Source organism: Salvelinus alpinus, chromosome 9 (genome assembly GCF_045679555.1).
Source record: "Salvelinus alpinus chromosome 9, SLU_Salpinus.1, whole genome shotgun sequence".
Taxonomy (NCBI): Eukaryota; Metazoa; Chordata; class Actinopteri; order Salmoniformes; family Salmonidae; genus Salvelinus; species Salvelinus alpinus.
In genome coordinates, this window is record NC_092094.1 from 48860705 (window position 1) to 48883196 (window position 22492).

At 44.1% G+C, this 22492-nt stretch overlaps 1 protein-coding gene across 2 annotated transcripts; it reads right to left on the bottom strand.

The window, feature by feature from the left end:
• Positions 1-1419: 1419 nt before the first annotated feature.
• LOC139530250 (L-amino-acid oxidase-like) lies at positions 1420-9386 on the bottom strand. 2 transcript variants are annotated; one of them, XM_071326471.1, is made up of 9 exons: positions 9371-9386; positions 9133-9278; positions 8471-8679; positions 8226-8338; positions 7568-7769; positions 7369-7437; positions 5222-5358; positions 4576-4873; positions 1420-4277 (listed from the first exon to the last, which is right to left on the bottom strand). In XM_071326471.1, exons 2-9 carry the CDS (start codon positions 9167-9169, stop codon positions 3801-3803), a joined length of 1542 nt encoding a protein of 513 aa, XP_071182572.1. In that variant the 5' UTR covers positions 9170-9278; positions 9371-9386; the 3' UTR covers positions 1420-3800. The 2 variants fall into 2 exon arrangements, with proteins under 2 accessions (XP_071182572.1, XP_071182571.1); XM_071326470.1 differs by lacking the exon at positions 9371-9386 and having other exon boundaries at positions 9133-9307.
• Positions 9387-22492: the final 13106 nt, after the last annotated feature.

Below are 22492 nucleotides of genomic sequence, written 5' to 3' on the forward strand. Positions count from 1 at the left end.
CATAATGACAAAACAAAAACAGTTTTTTAGACATTTTTGCAAGTTTATAAAAAATGTAAACTGAAATATGACATTTACACCTTTATTTGGGGAGTTTCTCCCATTCTTTTCTGCAGATCCTCTCAAGATCGGTCAGGTTGGATGGGGAGCATCACTGCAGAGCTATTTTCAGGTCTCTCCAGAGATGTTCAATCGGGTTAAAGTCCGGGTTCTGGCTGGGTAACTCAAGCACATTGAGACTTGTCCCGAAGCCACTCCTGCGTTGTCTTGGCTGTGTGCTTAGGGTCGTTGTCCTGTTGGAAGGTGAAGCTTCGCCCCAGTCAGAGGTCCTGAGCGCTCTGGAGCAGGTTTTCATCAAGGATCTCTCTCTGTACTTTGCTCCGTTCATCTTTCCCTCGATCCTGACTAGTCTACTCATAGTCCCTGCTGCTGAAAAACTTCCCCACAGCATGATGCCGCCACCACCATTTATTATGGTCTGAGAGTCCTTTAGGAGCCTTTTGGCAAACTCCATGCAGGCTGTCATTTATCTTCTACTGAGGAGTGGCTTCTGGCCACTCTACTAAAAATGCCTGATTGGTGGAGTGCTGCAGAGATGCTTGTCTTTCTGGAAGGTTCTTCCATCTCCACAGAGGAACTCTTTAGCTCTGTCAGAGTGACCAAAGGGTTCTTGGTCACCTCCCTGACCAAGACCCTTCTACCCCGATTTCTCAGTTTGGCCATGCTGCCATCTCAAGGAAGAGTCTTGGTGGTTCCAAACTTCTTCCATTTAAAAATGATGGAGGCCACTGTGTTCTTGGGGACCTTCAATGTGGCATAAATGTTTTGGTACCCTTCCTCAGATCTGTGCCTCGACAAAATCCTGTCTTGGAGCTCTACGGACAACTCTTTCGACCTCATGGCTTGGTTTTTGTTCTTATATAGACAGGCGTGTGCCTTTTCAAATCATGTCCAATGAATGGAATTTATATAATATAACTCCATTCAAGTTATAGAAACATCACATGGATGATCAATGGAAACAGGATGCACCTGAGCTCAATTTCAAGCTCAATTTCATAGCAAAGGGTCTGAATACGCAAATAAGGTATTTCAGTTTTATTTGTAATACATTTGCATACATTTCTAAACCTGTTTTTGCTTTGTCATTATGGGGTATTGTGTGTAGATTGATGAAGGAAAACATGTATTTAATCCATTTTAGAGTAAGGCTGTAACATTACAGAATGTGGAAAAGGGGAATGGGGTCTGAATACTTTGCGAATGCACTGTAAATTACCTATTTTAGTTTCTCATTCATGATTATGCAGAGGTACTGTATAAAATAGTCCATATAAAACAGTTCAATATATGAATGTAGATGAGCAGCAACCATATGAACACAATAACACTCTTAACACATAATAAGCACAGTTAACGTTTCAAATTGTGAGAATTTTATCAACACTTTTTATTAATATTGATAATGTGCCATTATTATTTTGATTGTTTTTCATTGTCATTCTATGGAAGGAGCATTGCTATGAAGATCGTGGATAGAACATTTTGTCATGGACTTCCTGAAGCATACAGATACACTATACAGTATATACAAAAGTATGTGCACACCCCTTCAAATTCGTTGACTTGGCTGTTTCAGCCACACCCATTGCTGACATGTGTATAAATCGAGCACACAGCCATGCAATCTCCATAGATTAAGTAAGTGTTGTTACTGTGAAGTGGAAACGTCTAGGAGCAGCAACGGCTCAGCTGTGAAATGGTAGGCCACACAAGCTCATAGAACGGGACCGCCGAGTGCTGAAGCACACAGTGTGTAAAAAATTGTCTGTCCTCGGTTGCAACACTCATTACCGAGATCCAAACTGCCTCTTGGAGCAATGTCAGCACAATAACTGTTTATCAGGAGCTCCAAAAATGGGTTTCCATTGCCGAGCAGCTGCAAAGAAGCCTAAGATAACCATGCGCAATGCCAAGCTTCGGCTGGAGTTGTGTATAGCTCGCCGCCATTGGACTCTGGAGCAGTGGAAGCGCATTCTCTGGAGTGATGAATCTTCCCCATCTGGCAGTCCGACTGACGAATCTGGGTTTGGCGGATGCCAGGAGAACGCTACCTGCCCCAATGCATAGTGCCAACTGTAAAGTTTGGTTGAGAAGGAATACAGATCTGGGGCTGTTTTCATGGTTTGGCCTAGGCCCCTTACTTCCAGTGAAGGGAAATCTTAACGCTACAGCATACAATGACATTCTAGACAATTCTGTGCATCCAACTTTGTGGCAACGGTTTGGGGAAAGCCCTTTCTTGTTTGAGCATGACAATGGCCCTGTGCACAAAGCGAGAAATGGTTTGTCGAGATCGGTGTGGAAGAACTTGACTGGCCCATATTTACGCCCTTGATTTTGGAAGGAGATGTTCGACGAGGAGGGGTCAACATACTGTTGGTCTTGCAGTGTACATAAACAAATACAGTTGAAGTCGAAAGTTTACATACACTTAGGTTGGAGTCATTAAAACTCGTTTTTCAACCACTCCACAAATTTCTTGTTAACAAACTATAGTTTTGGCAAGTCGGTTAGGACATCTACTTTGTGCATGACACAAGTAATTTTTCCAACAATTGTTTACAGACAGATTATTTCACTTATAATTCCAGTGGGTCAGAAGTTTACATACACTAAGTTGACTGTGCCTTTAAACAGCTTGGAAAATTCCAGACAATTATGTCATGGCTTTAGAAGCTTTTGATAGGCTAATTGACATAATTTGAGTCAATTGGAGGTGTACCTGTGGATGTATTTCAAGGCCTACCTTCAAACTCAGTACCTCTTTGCTTGACATCATGGGAAAATCAAAAGAAATCAGCCAATATCTCAGAAAAAAATGGTAGACCTCCACAAGTCTGGTTCATCATTGGGAACAATGTCCTCTCGTCTGATGAAACAAAAATTGAACTGTTTGGCCATAATGACCATCATTATATTTGGAGGAGAAAGGGGGAGCCTTGCAAGCCAAAGAACACCATACCAACCGTGAAGCACAGGGGTGGCAGCATCATGGTGTGGGGGTGCTTTGGGACTGGTGCACTTCACAAAATAGATGGCATCAATGAAGGAAGGAAAATTATGTGGATATATTGAAGCAACATCTCAAGACATCAGTCAGGAAGTTAAAGCTTGGTTGCAAACGGGTCTTCCAAATGAACAATGACCCCAAGCATACTTCCAAAGTTGTGGCAAAATGGCTTAAGGACAACAAGTCAAGGTATTGGAGTGGCCATCACAAAGCCCTGACCTCAAGCCTATAGAAAATTTGCGGGCAGAACAGAAAAAGCGTGTGCGAGCAAGGAGGCCTACAAACCTGACTCAGTTACACCAGCTCTGTCAGGAGGAATGGGCCAAAATTCACCCAACTTATTGTGGGAAGCTTGTGGAAGGCTACTCTAAACATTTGACCCAAGTTAAACAATTTAAAGGCAATGCTACCAAATACTAATTGAGTGTATGTAAACTTCTGACCCACTGGGAATGTGATGAAAGAAATAAAAGCTGAAATAAATCACTCTACACTATTATTCTGACATTTCACATTCTTAAAATAAAGTGGTGATCCTAACTGACCTAAGACAGGGAATTTTTACTCAGATTAAATGTCAGGAATTGTGAAAAACTGAGTTTAAATGTATTTGGCTAAGGTGTATGTAAACTTCTGACTTCAACTGTACGTGTTCTCTCTTCTCCAGAGTATACAGATATACGCTTCCACCGGTGGATTAGAGTATATACTGTACTGCACCCGTTCTCTACTCTCTGAGGTTATTGATATTTCTAGCTGCCCTTAGAGCAGACTTCATGGCCGTCTCTATCCAGGCATGAGGCAGGGCTGTGTGCTCCCCAGCAAAGTGGATCCTATTGTCGTTCCTGAACAGTTCTGAGGCGTAGTCTATATGTTGGTACGGGGTGAAGAGGGCAAATGCCCCAAGACTATAGGGATCCAGCGCCCACTTCTTCACCAGCCCTTCAATGCAGAGTGGCCGTATGCCCTCCCCGTGGATCTTGACAAGGTCATCCAGCACCAGACCCTGCAGCTCCTCGTCATTCACCCCCTGAAAGAGGGTGGAGTCATCCGAGAAGGTATAGGAAGCCAAGAGGGCCCCGATGTCCGTGTTAGGGAATCTGTGGCTGGGGTAGTAGATGAAACGAGAGTGCATATCCGTGATGCTCCTCCCTCCATTGATGCCCTCCTTCTCCCAGAACCTCTCACTGAATATCAGGACCACCTTCATAATGATATCAACTTTATTAATAGCCCTTCTCATTCGAACAGTTTCAAATAACAGGATCAAACTATCAGAATGCACCGTGCGTAATACACCAATTCCTGTATTGGGGACCCAGAGGACTGCAAATGTTAATGCTAGCTCAGTAACCCCTGGTTCAACTAATCATTGAGCGTTTGATTAGGTGCATCAGGGGTGTTAGTGCTGGCAAGAACAAAAATGTGCAATCACCAAGGCCCCCCTCCAGACCTAGAATTGAGAAAACCTAAACTACACTATATTACACTGCAACTCTTACCTTGGTGGAGCTATCATAGTGCAGCGAACGCAGCGCCTCCATCTTGTCTGCTGAGAGCAGGGGCTGGAAGTCGATAAAGAGAGTAGCCTTGGCGGTGGCTGTCACCAAGGCGTAGTCTACTGTCAGGTGGGTGAGGGAGGATGGTTTGTGCCAGAGATGGTGGTCCTGGTAGGACACGGTCACTTTATTGCTGGTCTGACTGATGCGTTTCACCTTGGAATTTAGGTGGATGGTGCCCTTCAAGTCCTCGCAAATGGCATTGGGTAGTTTGTCAAACCCGCCTGTCACCTCATAGTAGCTGAAAAAATAAATAATAATCACACTGCTGTAAAGCGTGGGCATACAGGCTATACCGCACATGTGTAAATGTGTTGTAACCGAAGTGGTGAGGCAGTGGTGCCTAGTTTTATCTGAAAGAGCCGTTGTGGGTCCAGGCTTTTGTTCCAACCAAAAAGTAACATCTCTATACGCGTGTGTTAAATGATTTACAGTCTTCATTCGAGGCGTAGCTGCATCAGGTTTGCTACTGTGGTTGGAATGAAAGCATAGACCCACACCGACCCTCTGCGGAAATAATTGCACTCCACCAAGTAGGGCTCTCTATAATCAGATGCTTGTGGTGTATATACAGAAGGGGCATTCTTACAAAGTCTCATCATTGATATCAGACTGATCATACAGTGCCTCTGTGATTGCAGTGTAGAATAAACTGTTCACATTAAGAATATCCCCAATCATCCGCAAAGCACCACGACTCAGATTGGCCTCCTTCACAAGATACTCCTGTCAGAAACAAACCATTTAGACTTAACATTAGCTGTACTGTATATGTAGAATGGCTGGATGAAAGGGTCTACGTTCAAAGGCATACAGTTGAAGTCGGAAGTTTACATACACTTAGGTTGGAGTCATTAAAACTCGTTTTCCAACCACTCCACAAATTTCTTGATAACAAACTATAGTTTTGGCAAGTCGGTTAGGACATCTACTTAAAATTCACTGTATCACAATCCCATGCGGTCAGAAGTTTACATACACTAAGTTGACTGTGCCTTTAAACAGCTTGGAAAATTCCAGAAAATGTTCTTCTGATAGGCTAATTGACATAATTTGAGTCAATTGGAGGTGTACCTGTGGATGTATTTCAAGGCCTACCTTCAAACTCAGTGCCTCTTTGCTTGACATCATGGGAAAATCAAAAGAAATCAGCCAAGACCTCAGAAAAAAATTGTAGACCTCCACAAGACTGGTTCATCCTTGGGAGCAATTTCCAAACGCCTGAAGGTACCACGTTCATCTGTACAAACAATAGTACGCAGGTATAAACACCATGGGACCATGCAGCCGTCATACCACTCAGGAAGGAGACGCATTCTGTCTCATAGAGATGAACGTACTTTGGTGCCAAAAGTGCAAATCAATCCCAGAACAACAGCAAAGGACCTTGTTAAGATGCTGGAGTAAACAGGTACAAAAGTATCTATATCCACAGTAAAACGAGTCCTATATCGACATAACCTTAAAGGCCGCTCAGCAGGGAAGAAGCCACTGCTCGAAAATCGCCATAAAAAAGCCAGACTACGATTTGCAACTGCACATGGGGACAAAGATTGTACTTTTTGGAGAAATGTCCTCTGGTCTGATGAAACAAAAACAGAACTGTTTGGCCATACTTACCATCGTTATGTTTGGAGAAGAAAGGGGCAAGCTTGCAAGGCGAAGAACACCATCCCAACCGTGAAGCACGGGGGTGGCAGCATCATGTAGTGGAGGTGCTTTTTTTATTTTATTTATTTTACCTTTATTTAACTAGGCAAGTCAGTTAAGAACAAATTCTTATTTTCAATGACGGCCTAGGAACAGTGGGTTAACTGCCTGTTCAGGGGCAGAACGACAGATTTGTACCTTGTCAGCTCGGGGATTTGAACTTGCAACCTTTCGGTTACTAGTCCAACGCTCTAACCACTAGGCTACCCTGCTGCCGCTTTGCTGCAGGAGGGACTGGTGCACTTCACAAAATAGATGGCATCAATGGAGGAAGGAAAATTATGTGGATATATTGAAGCAACATCTCAAGACATCAGTCAGGAAGTTACAGCTTGGTCGCAAATGGGTCTTCCAAATGGACAATGACCCCAAGCATACTTCCAAAGTTGTGTCAAAATGGCTTAAGGACAACAAAGTCAAGGTATTGGAGTGGCCATCACAAAGCCCTGACCTCAATCCTATAGAAGATTTGTGAGAAGAACTGAAGAAGCATGTGTGAGCAAGGAGGCCTACAAACCTGACTCAGTTACACCAGCTTTGTCAGGAGGAATGGGCCAAAATTCATCCAACTCATTGTGGGAAGCTTGTGGAAGGCTACCCGAAACGTTTGACCCAAGTTAAACAATTTAAAGGCAATGCTACCAAATACTAATTGAGTGTATGTAAACTTCTGACCCACTGGGAATGTGATGAAAGAAATAAAAGCTGAAATAAATCATTCTCTCTACTATTATTCTGACATTTCACATTCTTAAAATAAAGTGGTGATCCTGACCTAAGACAGGGAAATTGAAAAACGGAGTTTAAATATATTTAGCTAAGGTGTATGTAAACTTCTGACTTCAACTGTATATGCAAAATGTATACATAATGTTGTAATAATGTTACAATCAATATCAACCCATCACATTCTCATTTACTCAAAGCAGCTGCTGTATCTTGTCTGGTGTCGTCACTCAAAATGGATTATCTCATAAAAGCCAACCATATAGAGTAGGCCTACAAGGAAGATGTTTCTTTCTTTACCTTTACAGAGAACATGTCATATTTGTCCAGCATGGCACGGCAGCCATTGTTCTTCACATAATCTCTTATCTGCAACAAATCATGTATTTGTCATGTACATTTTGTGATAAGATGTCACTGCAACTGTTCAGGAGAATCGAAAATAGTTTACTGTATTGGACCCTAAAACCCTATTTGATTCCACTGCATCTGCACCAACCTTCTGCAGAGACAAGTCGAAGAGTTGATCAGCTGACTTCCCTCTCTCATCTTCATTCAACGGATAGTTGAGGACGTCTGGGTCCCCTTTCACCTGATAGTTTTTGTGCAGCAACCCATTCACCAAATAGTAGGTATTATTGTCATCCTCAATGAATCGGTTCAGACTAAGGCCTGCATTGTTTGCAATCGTCAACAGAATTCTATGGAGTGAGATGTCTTATGGTTAACATTGAAATGTTGATGGGAAAAGTGAGCACATGCTGTCATTCCCATGCAAATCATTTTTGATAAGATACTTGACTTTTTTTGCAATAATAAACAGTCAGAGATATTGTGATACCTTTGTATTGTGGCGTATAGAACTGAATGTCTGACTTCGTTCAAGATCATTCTGAACTGCTTTATTTCCTGTTTTTACAACTCTGAATCTCTCACGTCTACATAAGCGTCTACTACTAGAACTACCCCATGACCAACATTGCAACACTCTGACTCATATCTATCATATGGTGTTGGGGTCAAGAGCAAGAAATGTGATTCGGAAAATCACCATGGAAAACAACACGATTTCAAATCACTTCATGAAACCATTTGAATTCAAATTCAATTGACCCTAACCCTGCAATGATAAGCCAAGGATAACAGGCCTTACTCACGTGTGGAAGTTAGGGATCCTCATGGCCCCAAGTTCTGCGTACCAGTGCTCTCCCTTAGGTCTGTACGTCTCTACCCGTCCTCCAATACGATTGCTTGACTCTATTATGGTTACCTGGTGGTCCAATAAAAGTCATTAAAGTGATCATGTACTGCACATGTACTATTTGTAATAGGTGTTATACTGACACAGAAGTGTGACATTCACATTGTGTTTAGATACTGTTCAGTGAATCTGGGTGACTACCTTGTGTCCTGCCTCCTCCAAAAACTTTGCTGCCGTCAGGCCAGCCATGCCAGCCCCAATGATGGCAATATGATGAGATGTGTTGGTGTGGGGGAGACCATTGTCCACTATACTAAGTAGCTCGTTGTAGTCTGAGTCTTGTAGGCAATCAAATAGAGGGTCATTTCCATTCACACTGGAAACTATGACCACAACTATGGCTAGAGAGACTAGGGGAGGCCAGAAATAGATCATGGAAATCAAATGAATAACAAATAAGAGATCAATTATCAGTAATTGCAAGAATGTAAATGGCAACAATGAACAGCACAATAATAGAAATCAAAATAATTTGTGCATATTAGTAATTTTTGCAGAATGTAACAACATCCCTTTCTTTACTTCTCAACAATGTGGAAATACCAACAAAGTTACTTGCTCAAATTTAATGGTGAAGTTACTGGTTCACATTTACATTGGTTGCATTAATCAATCTAAGATAAATCAGTCTCTTATGTGGAATTTGACAGCATGCTCAGCTATACATTTTGAATGTGTAGGATAAGTTGAGTGCACATTGAAGACCATAATAAACTATGATTAATCTATGAATCAAGCTGTCATTATTGGCTATGAGAACATAATGTTTAGAAGAAAAAGGATATAATCAATCAAATACTTACAGTATTTACACAGAGCCAAGTAAGCGATCATCCTCATTCCAAAGCCCAATTACTTCCAAAGGTAAATTATAGCAAAACTAAACCTATTTTCTTCTGATAAAGTTGTATGCTGGTGTTATTTTCGAGTCTCTAACCGCTCACCTTACCTGAGAAAGAAAATAGTTTTCTGTTTCATTTGTATTATCAGTAAATTGAACTGCATTGTGTTCATGTGTCTATCAGAATGATGTGTACTCACCCTGTTCTTCTGTCAAATGGCAATAAGCTGCCGACTTGTCTTTTTATAAGGATGTATTAGGCAATCAAGAGTCAGAAAGATTGCATCATAATAATTCCTTATTTCCGTGAATTGTATAACTGGATAACAAAGTGTTTGATATGGCAGATAATTCATGTTTTGAGTTAGCCTGGTGGTGTTGTATAGACATTAAAGGGGCAATCTATCCACAAAGCTGCATAAAATATAGTTTGTTGTCTCACCTTTGTGTGACAAATAGCACTCAATGGAAGCAACAGTGCTTCACAGCTATGCTCTTTGTCCCCCTAAAACAATCTGAACACGGAGCTCTCTTTTAAATGACAGGTCTGGATGATGTCGTGAATCAGCCTGGTCAATATGACATGATGACCCCTCCAGTCTCCCGAGAGGACTCTGGCAACACTGAAACGAGGAAGAATAAGAAGAAGCGGAAGGAGGACAGGAAGGAAGAAGACCCAACCATAAGCAGCTAGAGAACAGCTTGACCCAGTTAAAGGCAGGGAGGAAGTGACTGGTGTGGGTAGACTGTATGCAGATGCTCCTCTGCTGGAGAACGGAGGTTCATCTAATATAGCAACACCCCCGTTAAACTCAAGCCCTGGGTTATAGCTGCAGGATGGCATGTGGGCCTTTGAAACGGATGACACCCCGGATTGTTCTCATGTATGAAGGAAACAATGTGTTAACCTACCTGCGTAGACACCACGTGTAAAAGGAGTCAAAGTGTTATGTAACTTATTTTTATACATATTTTTTATTTAACCTTTCTTTAGCTAGGCAAGCAAGTCAGTTAAGAACACATTCTTATCTACAATGACGGCCTACACCGTCCAAACCAGGACAATGCTAGGCCAATTGTGCGCCACCCTGTGGAACTCCCAATCACAGCCGGTTGTGATACAGCCTGGATTCGAAACGCCTCAAGCACTGATATGCAGTGTCTTAGACCGCTGCGCCACTCGGTTTAAACTTTGCTTAAACATTACGTGTGAGAGGGAGGATGTGATGTGTGGCTGTAGTCAAGAGAGGCCTCGGCTTGGGGAAAATGTATAAATGCCAATGTAAAAGATAGGGAAAGGGAAGATTCTAGGACTGACAGAGCAGGAGCTGATTGATGTATTATAAGTGTGAAGACTTTGAGGCAAGGTAAGCACAGAGCTTAATTACTATAAAGCAACTGTAGAGTGTAATTGCTATTAAAAATGATCTATTAAATCCATCAGTTGCGAAGCTGATGAACAAAAAAAGGAAGTGTTACTGGTTTTCATTAACTATTTAAAGTGGAAATTCATCCAAAAACACGATCTTTGTCCCCATGTGCAGTTGCAAACCGTAGTCTGGCTTTTTTTAGTCTGGCTTCTTCCTTGCTGAGCGGCCTTTCAGGTTATGTCGATATAGGACTCGTTTTACTGAGGATAGATACTTTTGTACCTGTTTCCTTCAGCATCTTCACAAGGTCCTTTGCTGTTGTTCTGGGATTGATTTGCACATTTCGCACCAAAGTACGTTCATCTCTAGGAGACAGAACGTGTTTCCTTCCTAAGAGGTATGACGGCTGTGTGGTCCCATGGTGTTTATACTTGCATACTATTGTTTTGTTATAGATAAACGTGGTATCTTCAGGCGTTTGGAAATTGATCCCAAGGATGAACCAGACTTGTGGAGGTCTACAATTTTTTTTCCTAAGGTCTTGGCTGATTTATTTAGATTTTCCCATGATGTCAAGCAAAGAGGCACTGAGTTTGAAGGTAGACCTTGAAATACTGTTAGGGGGTCTATGTGTAGCTGGTGTATAGGAGTCAGCTGCAGGACAGCAGATATGAGTAAATAAACATATTTTACTCAACATATAATACAGTGGGGCAAAAAAGTATTTAGTCAGCCACCAATTGTGCAAGTTCTTCCACTTAAAAAGATGAGAGGCCTGTAATGTTCATCATAGGTACACTTCAACTATGACAGACAAAATTGAGAATAAAAAATCCAGAAAATCACATTGTAGGATTTTTAATGAATTTATTTGCAAATTATGGTGGAAAATAAGTATTGTGCGTAACGCCCGCTCTATGTCCGCGTCCAACTCCCACACCATCGGTGCCACCAGGCAAGAGGCCGGAAGTATGGGAGTGTGATCCATGGACCGCTCCTCTGTGTCTTACATCCGGGACAGTGCGTCTGCCTTAGCGTTCTGGGAACCTGGTCTGTAGGACAGAGTGAATACAAAAAGGGGAAAGAACATGGCCCACCTTGCCTGGCGAGGGTTCAGTCACCTCGCCGCCCGGATGTACTCCAGATTGCGATGGTCAGTCCAGATGAGAAATGGGTGGTTAGCCCCCTCAAGCCAATGTCTCCACACCTTCAGAGCCTTGACAACAGCCAACAGCTCCCGGTCCCCCACATCATAGTTTCGCACCACCGGGCTGAGCTTCTTCGAAAAGAAAGCACAGGGGCGGAGCTTTGGTGGCGTGCCCGAGCGCTGAGAGAGCACGGCTCTTATCCCAGCCTCGGACGCATCCACCTCCACTATGAACGCCAAAGAGGGATCCGGATGAGCGAGCATGGGAGCCGAGGTAAACAGAGCCTTCAGGTGACCAAAAGCCCTGTCCGCTTCAGCCGACCACTGCAGCCGCACTGGACCCCCTTCAGCAGTGAGGTAATGGGAGCTGCTACCTGACCAAAACTCTGGATAAACCTCCGGTAGTAGTTGGCAAACCCTAGAAAAGGGTTGTACTTCCTTTACCATGGTGGGAGTCGGCCAATTACGCACGGCTGAAATGCGGTCACTCTCCATCTCCACCCCTGAAGTGGAAATGTGGTACCCTAGGAAGGAGACGGACTGTTGGAAGAACAGACATTTCTCAGCCTTGACGTACAGGTCATGCTCCAACAGTCGACTAAGCACTCTGCGCACCAGGGACACATGCTCGCCGCATGTAGTGGAGTATATCAGAATGTCGTTTATCAACCCGTACGGCATGACGAGGTACTCATAGTGCCCAGAGGTGGTACTAAATGCTGTCTTCCACTCGTCCTCCTCCCGGATACGCACCAGGTTGTAAGCGCTCCTGAGATCCAATTTTGTGAAGAAGCGCGCCACGTGCATTGACTCGATCGCACTGGCGATGAGAGGCAGTGGGTAGCTGTACTTCACGGTGATCTGTTTGATACCTCAATAGTCAATACACTGGCGCAGACCCCCATCCTTCTTCTTCACAAAAAAGAAACTCGAGGAGGCAGGTGAAGTCGAGGGCCGAATTTACCCCTGCCCCAGGGATTTGGAGACATGTTTCCATAGCCACCGTCTTCTCCTGTGACAGAGGATACACGTGACTCCTGTGAAGTGCTGCGTCTGCCAGGAGATTTATCGCACAATCCCCCCGTCGATGAGGTGGTAATTTAGTCGCCCTCTTCTTACAGAAGGCGAGAGCCAAATCGGCATAATCTGAGGGGATGCGCACGGTGGAGACCTGGTCTGGACTTTCCACCGTAGTCGCACCGATGGAAACCCCCACACACCTCCCTGAGCACTCTCGTGACCACCCCTTGAGAGCCCTCTGTTGCCACGAAATAGTGGGGTCATTATAGGCCAACCAGGGTAGGCCCAGCACCACGGGAAACGTAAGAGAATCAATAAGGAAGAGACTGAGTCTCTCCTTATGACCCTCCTGTGTAACTATGTCTAGTGGAGCGGTGGCCTCCCTAATCAGCCCTGACCCTAATGGTCGACTATCTAGGGCGTGCACAGGGAAGGGCATATCCACAGGAACAAGGGGGATGCCTAAACTAAGGGCAAATGAACGGTCAATAAAATTGCCAGCTGCGCCTGAATCTACGAGCGCCTTATGCTGGGAATGCGGGGAAAACTCCGGAAATGAAATAAACACATACATGTGAGCAACAGGGGGCTCTGGGTGAGCCTGGTGCCGACTCACCTGTGGTGACACGATGGTGCCCTGTCTGCTGCCTCGACTCCCTGAGGAACCCCCCCAGCACCGACCAGCAGTGTGGCCTCTGCGGCCACAGATGGTGCAACACATCCCGGCTCCATGGGCATCGGAGCGGAGGTGCTGGGGGATGGAACTGACAAGCCCCGATCTGGACATCCGCGGGCAGTCAGCAGGATGTCCAGCCGGATGGACATGTCCACCAACTGGTCCAATGTGAGGGTGGTGTCTCGGCAGGCCAACTCCCGACGGACGTCCTCGCGTAGACTGCACTTGTAGTGATCGATCAGGGCCCTGTCGTTCCATCCTGCGCTGGCGGCCAGTGTCCGGAAGTCCAAGGTGAAATCCTGTGCGCTCCTCGTCCCCTGCCTCAGGTGGAACAGACGTTCGGGTGGCGGGTGAACTCTGTGTAATGGTCCAACACCGCGTCTCCCTCACTCCATACGGCGTTGGCCCACTCCAGGGCTTTGCCTGAGAGGCAGGAGACGAGGGCGGACACACTCTCACGCCCCGAAGGAGCCTGGTGGACGGTCGCCAGGTAGAGCTCCAGCTGTAGTAGAAACCCCTGGCATCCGGCAGTCGTCCCATCATACTCCTTCAGGAGCCGGATCCTGCTGGAACCGGGTGAACGAGGGGTGGACAGTGGAACCTGCTGTAGTGGGGCTGGTGGAGGCGCTGGACAACCTCCTCCTCTCTCCCAACGATCCATCTTCTGCAGCACGCGATTCATGGCGGTGCCCAGATGTTGCAATATGGTCGCGTGCAGCTGGCTCCTCTATCTCGGAGGGGAGGGCGTCTGCTCCTGCTGACTCCATTCTTTCAGTGAGTGATTCTGTCAGGAGGTCTATGTGTAGCTGGTGTATAGGAGTCAGGCGCAGGACAGCAGATAGGAGTAAATAAACATATTTTATTCAACATATAATAAATGCAATACAAAAACAGAGCCCACAATAACGGACCTTCCTACATAGAAACAATCACTCACAAACAAACATGGGGGAACAGAGGGTAAACTTCTTTGGGACGGGGGGGCAGTATTGAGTAGCTTGGATAAAAACGTGCACAGAGTAAACTGCCTGCTACTCAGTCCTAAAAGCTAGAATATGCATATTATTAGTAGATTTGGATAGAAAACACTCTGAAGTTTACTAAAACTGTTTCAATGATGTCTGTGAGTATAACAGAACTCATATGGCAGGCAAAAACATGAGAAGAAATCCAACCAGGAAGTGGAAAATCTGAGGTTTGTAGTTTTTCAACTCTTTGCCTATCCAAGATACAGGGGAAATGGGGTCATATTGCACTTCCTAAGGCTTCCACTAGATGTCAACAGTCTTTAGAACCTTGTTTGATGCTTCTACTGTGAAGGAGGGGGGAATGGTAGCTGAATGAGTCAGAGGTTGATGAAGGTTGATGAAATCCGAGCACGGGTAACATTCCAGAGAGACATCAGGGATTGTAACGTCTTTGTTTCACGGAAACATGGCTCACTCGAGAGACGCTAACGGAGTCGGTGCAGCCAGCTGGTTTCTTCACGCATCGCGCCGACAGAAACAAACATCTTTCTGGTAAGAAGAGGGGCGGGGGTGTATGCCTTATGATCAACGAGACGTGGTGTGATCATAACAACATACAGGAATTCAAGTCATTCTGTTCACCAGATTTAGAATTCCTCACAATCAAATGTCGACCGCATTATCTACCAAGGGAATTCTCTTTGATTATAATCACAGCCGTATATATTCCCCCCAAGCAGACACATCGATGGCCCTGAACGAACTTTATCTGACTCTTTGTAAACTGGAAACCACACACCCTGAGGCTGCATTCATCGTAGCTGGGGATTTTAACAAGGCTAATCTGAAAATAAAACTCCCTAAATTCTATCAGCATATCGATTGTGCTACCAGGGCTGGTAAAACCTTGGATCATTGTTATACTAACTTCCGCGATGCATATAAGGCCCTCCCCCGCCCTCCTTTCGGAAAAGCTGACCACGACTCCATTTTGTTGCTTCCAGCCTACAAACAGAAACTAAAACAGCAATCTCCCGCGCTCAGGTCTGTTCAACGCTGGTCCGACCAATCTGATTCCACGCTTCAAGACTGCTTCGATCACGTGGATTGGGATATGTTCCGCATCGCGTCCAACAACAACATTGACGAATATGCGGATTCGGTGAGCGAGTTCATTAGAAAGTGCATTGAGGATGTCGTACTCACAGCAACGATTAAAACTTTCCCAAACCAGAAACCGTGGATTGATGGCAGCATTTGCGTGAAACTGAAAGCGCGAACCACTGCTTTTAACTAGGGCAAGGTGACAGGAAACATGACCGAATACAAACAGCGTAGCTATTCCCTCCGCAAGGCAATCAAACAAGCTAAGTCCCAGTATAGAGACAAAGTAGAGTCGCAATTCAACAGCTCAGACACAAGAGGCATGTGGCAGGGTCTACAGTCAATCACGGATTACAAAAAGAAAACCAGCCCCGTCGCAGACCAGGATGTCTTGCTCCCAGACAGACTAAATAACTTTTTTGCTCGCTTTGAGGACAATACAGTGCCACTGACACGGCCCGCTACCAAAACCTGCGGGCTCTCCTTCACTGCAGCCGAGGTGAGTAAAACATTTAAACGTGTTAACCCTCGCAAGGCTGCAGGCCCAGACGGCATTCCCAGCCGCGTCCTCAGAGCATGCGCAGACCAGCTGGCTGGTGTGTTTAAGGACATATTCAATCAATCCTTATCCCAGTCTGCTGTTCCCACATGCTTCAAGAGGGCCACCATTGTGCCTGTTCCCAAGAACGCTAAGGTCACTGAGCTAAACGACTACCGCCCCGTAGCACTCACTTCCGTCATCATGAAGTGCTTTGAGAGACTAGTCAAGGACCATATCACCTCCACCCTACCTGACATCCTAGACCCACTCCAATTTGCTTACCGACCCAATAGGTCCACAGACGACGCAATCGCAACCACACTGCACACTGCCCTAACCCATCTGGACAAGAGGAATACCTATGTGAGAATGCTGTTCATCGACTACAGCTCAGCATTTAACACCATAGTACCCTCCAAACTCGTCATCAAGCTCGAGACCCTGGGTCTCGACCCCGCCCTGTGCAACTGGGTCCTGGACTTCCTGACGGGCCGCCCCCAGGTGGTGAGGGTAGGTAACAACATCTCCACCCCGCTGATCCTCAACACTGGGGCCCCACAAGGGTGCGTTCTGAGCCCTCTCCTGTACTCCCTGTTCACCCACGACTGCGTGGCCATGCACGCCTCCAACTCAATCATCAAGTTTGCAGACGACACTACAGTGGTAGGCTTGATTACCAACAACGACGAGATGGCCTACAGGGAGGAGGTGAGGGCCCTCGGTGTGTGGTGTCAGGAAAATAACATCACACTCAACGTCAACAAAACAAAGGAGATGATTGTGGACTTCAGGAAACAGCAGAGGGAGCACCCCCCTATCCACATCGACGGGACAGTAGTGGAGAAGGTGGAAAGTTTTAAGTTCCTCGGTGTACTCATCACGGACAAACTGAATTGGTCCACCCACACAGACAGCGTTGTGAAGAAGGCGCAGCAGCGCCTCTTCAACCTCAGGAGGCTGAAGAAATTCGGCTTGTCACCAAAAGCACTCACAAACTTCTACAGGTGCACAATCGAGAGCATCCTGTCGGGCTGTATCACCGCCTGGTACGGCAACTGCTCCGCCCACAACCGTAAGGCTCTCCACAGGGTAGTGAGGTCTGCACAACGCATCACCGGGGGCAAACTACCTGCCCTCCAGGACACCTACACCACCCGATGTCACAGGAAGGCCATAAAGATCATCAAGGACAACAACCACTCGAGCCACTGCCTGTTCACCCCGCTATCATCCAGAAGGTGAGGTCAGTACAGGTGCATCAAAGCAGGGACCGAGAGACTGAAAAACAGCTTCTATCTCAAGGCCATCAGACTGTTAAACAGCCACCACTAACATTTAGTGGCCGCTGCCAACATACTGACTCAACTCCAGCCACTTTAATAATGGGAATTGATGGAAATTATGTAAAAATGTATCACTAGCCACTTTAAACAATGCACTTAATATAATGTTTACATACCCTACATTACTCATCTCATATGTATATGTATATACTGTACTCTATATCATCTACTGCATCTTGCCATCTCTATGTAATACCTGTATCACTAGCCACTTTAAACTATGCCACTTTATGTTTACATACCCTACATTACTCATCTCATATGTATAGACTGTACACTATACCATCTACTGCATCTTGCCTATGCCGTTCTGTACCATCACTCATTCATATATCTTTATGTACATATTTTTTATCCCTTTACACTTGTGTGTATAAGGTAGTAGTTTTGGAATTGTTAGGTTAGATTACTTGTTGGTTATTACTGCATTGTCGGAACTAGAAGCACAAGCATTTTGCTACACTCGCATTAACATCTGCTAACCATGTGTATGTGACAAATAAAATTTGATTTGATTTGAGGTCTGGCAGAGTGCCACGAGCTGTTCACGCGCGGTCACGTGAGAGGTAGTTTACGTTCCATTGCAATTCTACAGACAAAGGAATTCTCCGGTTGGAACATTATTGAAGATTTATGATAAAAACATCCTAAAGATTGATTCTATACTTCGTTTGACATGTTTCTACGATCTGTAATGACTTTATCTGAATTTTCGCCTGGACTTGCCCGCGTCTCGTGAGTTTGGATTGTGTACTAAACGCGCAAACAAAAAGGAGGTATTTGGACATAAATGATGGACTTTATTGAACAAATCAAACATTGTGGAACTGGGATTCCTGGGAGTGCATTCTGATGAAGATCATCAAAGGTAAGTGAATATTTATAATGCTATTTCTGACTTTCTGATATCTGTATGGCTTGTTTTGTTGTCTGAGCGCTGTACTCAGATTATTGCATGGCCTGCTTTTTCGGTAAAGCTTTGTTGAAATCTGACAACGGTTGCATTAAGGAGAAGTGGATCTAAAATTCAATGCATAACACTTGTATCTTTTAGCAATGTTTATTTTGAGTATTTCTGTAAGTATATGTGGCTCTCTGCAAAATCACCAGATGTTTTGGAACTACTGAACATAACGCGCCAATGTAAACTAAGATGTTTGATATAAATATGAACTTTATCGAACAAAACATACATGTATTGTGTAATATGAAGTCCTATGAGTGTCATCTGATGAAGATCATCAAAGGTTAGTGATTCATTTTATTTCTATTTCTGCTTTTTGTGACTCCTTTCTTTGGCTGGAAAAATGGCTGTGTTTTTCTGTGATTAGGTACTGACCTAACATAATCGTTTGGTGTGCTTTCGTCGTAAAGCCTTTTTGAAATCGGACACTGTGGCTGGATTTACAACAAGTTTATCTTTAAAATGGTGTAAAATACTTGAATGTTTAAGGAATTATATTTATGAGATTTCTGTTCTTTTGAATTGGGCGCCCTGCAATTTCACTGGCCGTTGTTGAGGTGGGACGCTTGCGTCCCGAATATCCCAGAGATGTTAAAGGCACAGTCAACTTAGTGTACCACGTTCATAGACACAACATGGCGCCGACAGAGATGGTCGCCTCGCTTCGTGTTCTTAGGAAACTATGCAGTATTTAGTTTCTTTATGTATTATTTCTTACACTGTTACCCCAGGAAATTGTAAGCCTTATTACATACAGCCGGGAAGAACTATTGGATTTAAGAGCAACGTCAACTTAAAAACATTACGACCAGGAATACAACATTCCCGAAGCAGATCCTCTGTTTGGACCCCCACCGAGGACAATGGGTCGGGATACGTTAGAGTAGGTACAGCCACCCGTTTTTTTCACACATCGCGCCGACAGAGACACACATCTCTCTGGTAAGAAGAAGGGCAGGTGTGAATGCCTTATGATTAACGAGTCGTGGTGTGATCATAACAACATACAGGAACTCAAGTCCTTTTGTTCACCTGACCTAGAATTCCTTACAATCAAATGCCAACCGCATTATCTACCAAGAGAATTCTCTTCGATTATAATCACAGCCGTGTATATCCCCCCCAAGCAGACACCTCGACGGCCCTGAAAGAACTTCATTGGACTCTATGTAAACTGGAAACCACATATCCTGAGGCTGCATTTATTGTGGCTGGGGATTTTAACAAAGCTCATCTGAAAAGAAGGTTCCCTAAATTGTATCAGCATATCGAATGCGCGACCCGGGCTGGCAGCATTCTGGATCATTGCTACTCTAACTTCCGCAACACATACAAAGCCCTCCCTCGCCCTCCTTTCGGCAAATCTGACCACAACTCCATTTTATTGCTCCCAGCCTATAGACAGAAACTAAAACAGGAAACGCTCATGCTCAGGTCTGTTCAATACTGGTCCGACCAATCTGATTTCACGCTTCAAGATTGCTTTGATCACGTGGACTGGGAAATGTTCCGGATAGCCTCAGACAACAACATTGATGTATACGCTGATTCGGTGAGCGAGTTTATTAGCAAGTGCATCGGTGATGTTGCACCCACGGTGACTATTGAAACCTTCCCCAACCAGAAATCGTGATGGCAGCATTCGCGCAAAACTGAAAGCGCGAACCACTGCTTTTAATCATGGCAAGGCGACCGGAAACATGACAGAATACAAACAGTGTAGCTACAGTTGAAGTCGGAAGTTTACATACACTTTAGCCAAATACATTTAACGCTAGGGGTCAGATTTTTATTTATTTTTTAAATAATGTTCCCAAGGTAAATGGACTATTTCTCAGGTCCAGATTGTAGAATATGCATATAATTTACAGATTAGGATAGGAAACACTCCAAAGTTTCCAAAACTGTCAAAATATTGTCTGTGAGTATAACAAAATTGATTCTGCAGGCGAAAACCTGAGGAAATCTAGCCCGGAAGTGATTTTTTTTATTTTTAATCTGTGTTTCCTTGCCCGTCTTTCTTCCATTTAAAGGGGTATCAACCAGATTCCTTTTCCAATGGCTTCCTCAGGCTCCGACCAGGCTTTAGACATAGTTTCAGGCTTTTATTTTGAAAAATTAGCAAGATTTTATAAAACTAGTCAGGTGTCCTTTGATTAGTTCCTGCGCACGAGAGGGGTAGCTCTCCATTTTCTTTCTCTCTTTTATTGAATAGGTTACGGTCCGGTTGAAATATTGTCGATTATGTTTGTTAAAAACAACTTGAAGGTTGATTATAAAAAACATTTGACATGTTTCTACGAACATTACGGATACTTTTTGGAATTTTCGTCGAACGGAACGAGGCTTTGATTTTCTGAACATAACGCGCAACCCAAATGGCGTTTTTTTGTTATAAAAGTAATATTTATCGAACAAAAATAACATTTATTGTGTAACTGGGAGTCTCGTGAGTGCAAACATCCGAAGATTATCAAAGGTAAGCGATTAATTGTATTGCTTTTCTGACTTACGTGACCATGCTAATTTGGGGATAGCTGTTCTAGCATTGATTGATACACTCACAAAAGCTTGGATTGCTTTCGCTGCAAAGCATATTTTCAGAATCTGACATGATAGGTGGATTAACAACAAGCTAAGCTGTGTTTTGGTATATTTCACTTGTGATTGCATGATTATAAATATTTTTTGTAATATTTTGCGCCCTGCAATTCAGCGGTTGTTTAGGAAAATGATCTCGCTAAAGGGACCCGTAGCGCAGAGAAGTTAAACTCAGTTTTTCACAATTCCTGACATTTAATCCAGGAAACAATTCCCTGTCTGAGGTCAGTTAGGATCACCACTTTATTTTAAGAATGTGAAATGTCAGAATAATAGTAGAAAGAATTAATTTTGGCCCATTTCTCCTGACAGAGCTGGTGTAACTGAGTCAGGTTTGTAGGCCTCCTTGCTCGCAAACGCTTTTTCAGTTCTGCCACCAAATTTTCTAAAGGTATGAGCTCAGGGCTTTGTGATGGTAACTCCAATACCTTGACTTGTTGTCCTTAAGCCATTTTGCCACAACTTTGGAAGTATGCTTGGGGTCATTGTCCATTTGGAAGTTTCATTTGCGACCAAGCTTTAACTTCCTGACTGATGTCTTGAGATGTTGCTTCAATACAGCCACATAATTTTCCTACCTCATGATACCATCTATTTTGTGAAGTGCACCAGTCCCTCCTGCAGCAAAGCACTCCCACAACATGATGCTGCCACCCCCGTGCTTCACGGTTGGGATGGTGTTTTTTGGCTTGCAAGCCTCCTCCTCCTTTTGTCCAAACATAACAATGGTAATTATGGACAAACAGTTCTATTTTTGTTTCATCAGACCAGAGGACATTTCTCCAAAAAGTACAATCTTTGTCCCCATTTGCAGTTGCAAACCATAGTCTGGCTTTTTTTGGGCGGTTTTGGTGCAGTGGCTTCTTCCTTGCTGAGCGGCCTTTCAGGTGATGTCAATATAGGACTCGTTTTACTGTGGATATAGATACTTTTGTCTCTGTTCACTCCAGAATCTTCACAAGGTCCTTTGCTGTTGTTCTGGGATTGATTTGACCTTTTCGCACCAGAGTACGTTCATCTCCAGGAGACAGAACGCGTCTCCTTCCTGAGCGGTATGACGGCTGCGTGGTCCCATGGTATTTATACTTGCGTACTATTATTTGTACAGATGAACGTGGTACCTTCAGGCATTTGGAAATTGCTCCCAAGGATGAACCAGACTTGTGGAGGTCTACAATCTTTTTTTCTGAGGTCTTGGCTGATTTCTTTTGCTTTTCCCATGATGTCAAGCAAAGAGGCACTGAGTTTGAAGGTAGGCCTTGAAATACATCCACATCTACACCTCCAATTGACTCAAATTATGTCAATTAGCCTATCAGAAGCTTCTAAAGCCATGACATCATTTTCTGGAATTTTCTAAGCTGTTTAAAGGCACAGTCAACTTAGTGTATGTAAACTTCTGACTCACGGGACTTGTGATACAGTGAATTATAAGTGAAGTAATCTGTCTGTAAACAATTGTTGGAAGAATTACTTGTGTCATGCACAAAGTAGATGTCCTAGCCGACTTGCCAAAACTATAGTTTATTAACAAGACATTTGTGGAGTGGTTGAAAGAATTAGTTTTAATGACTCCAACCTAAGTGTA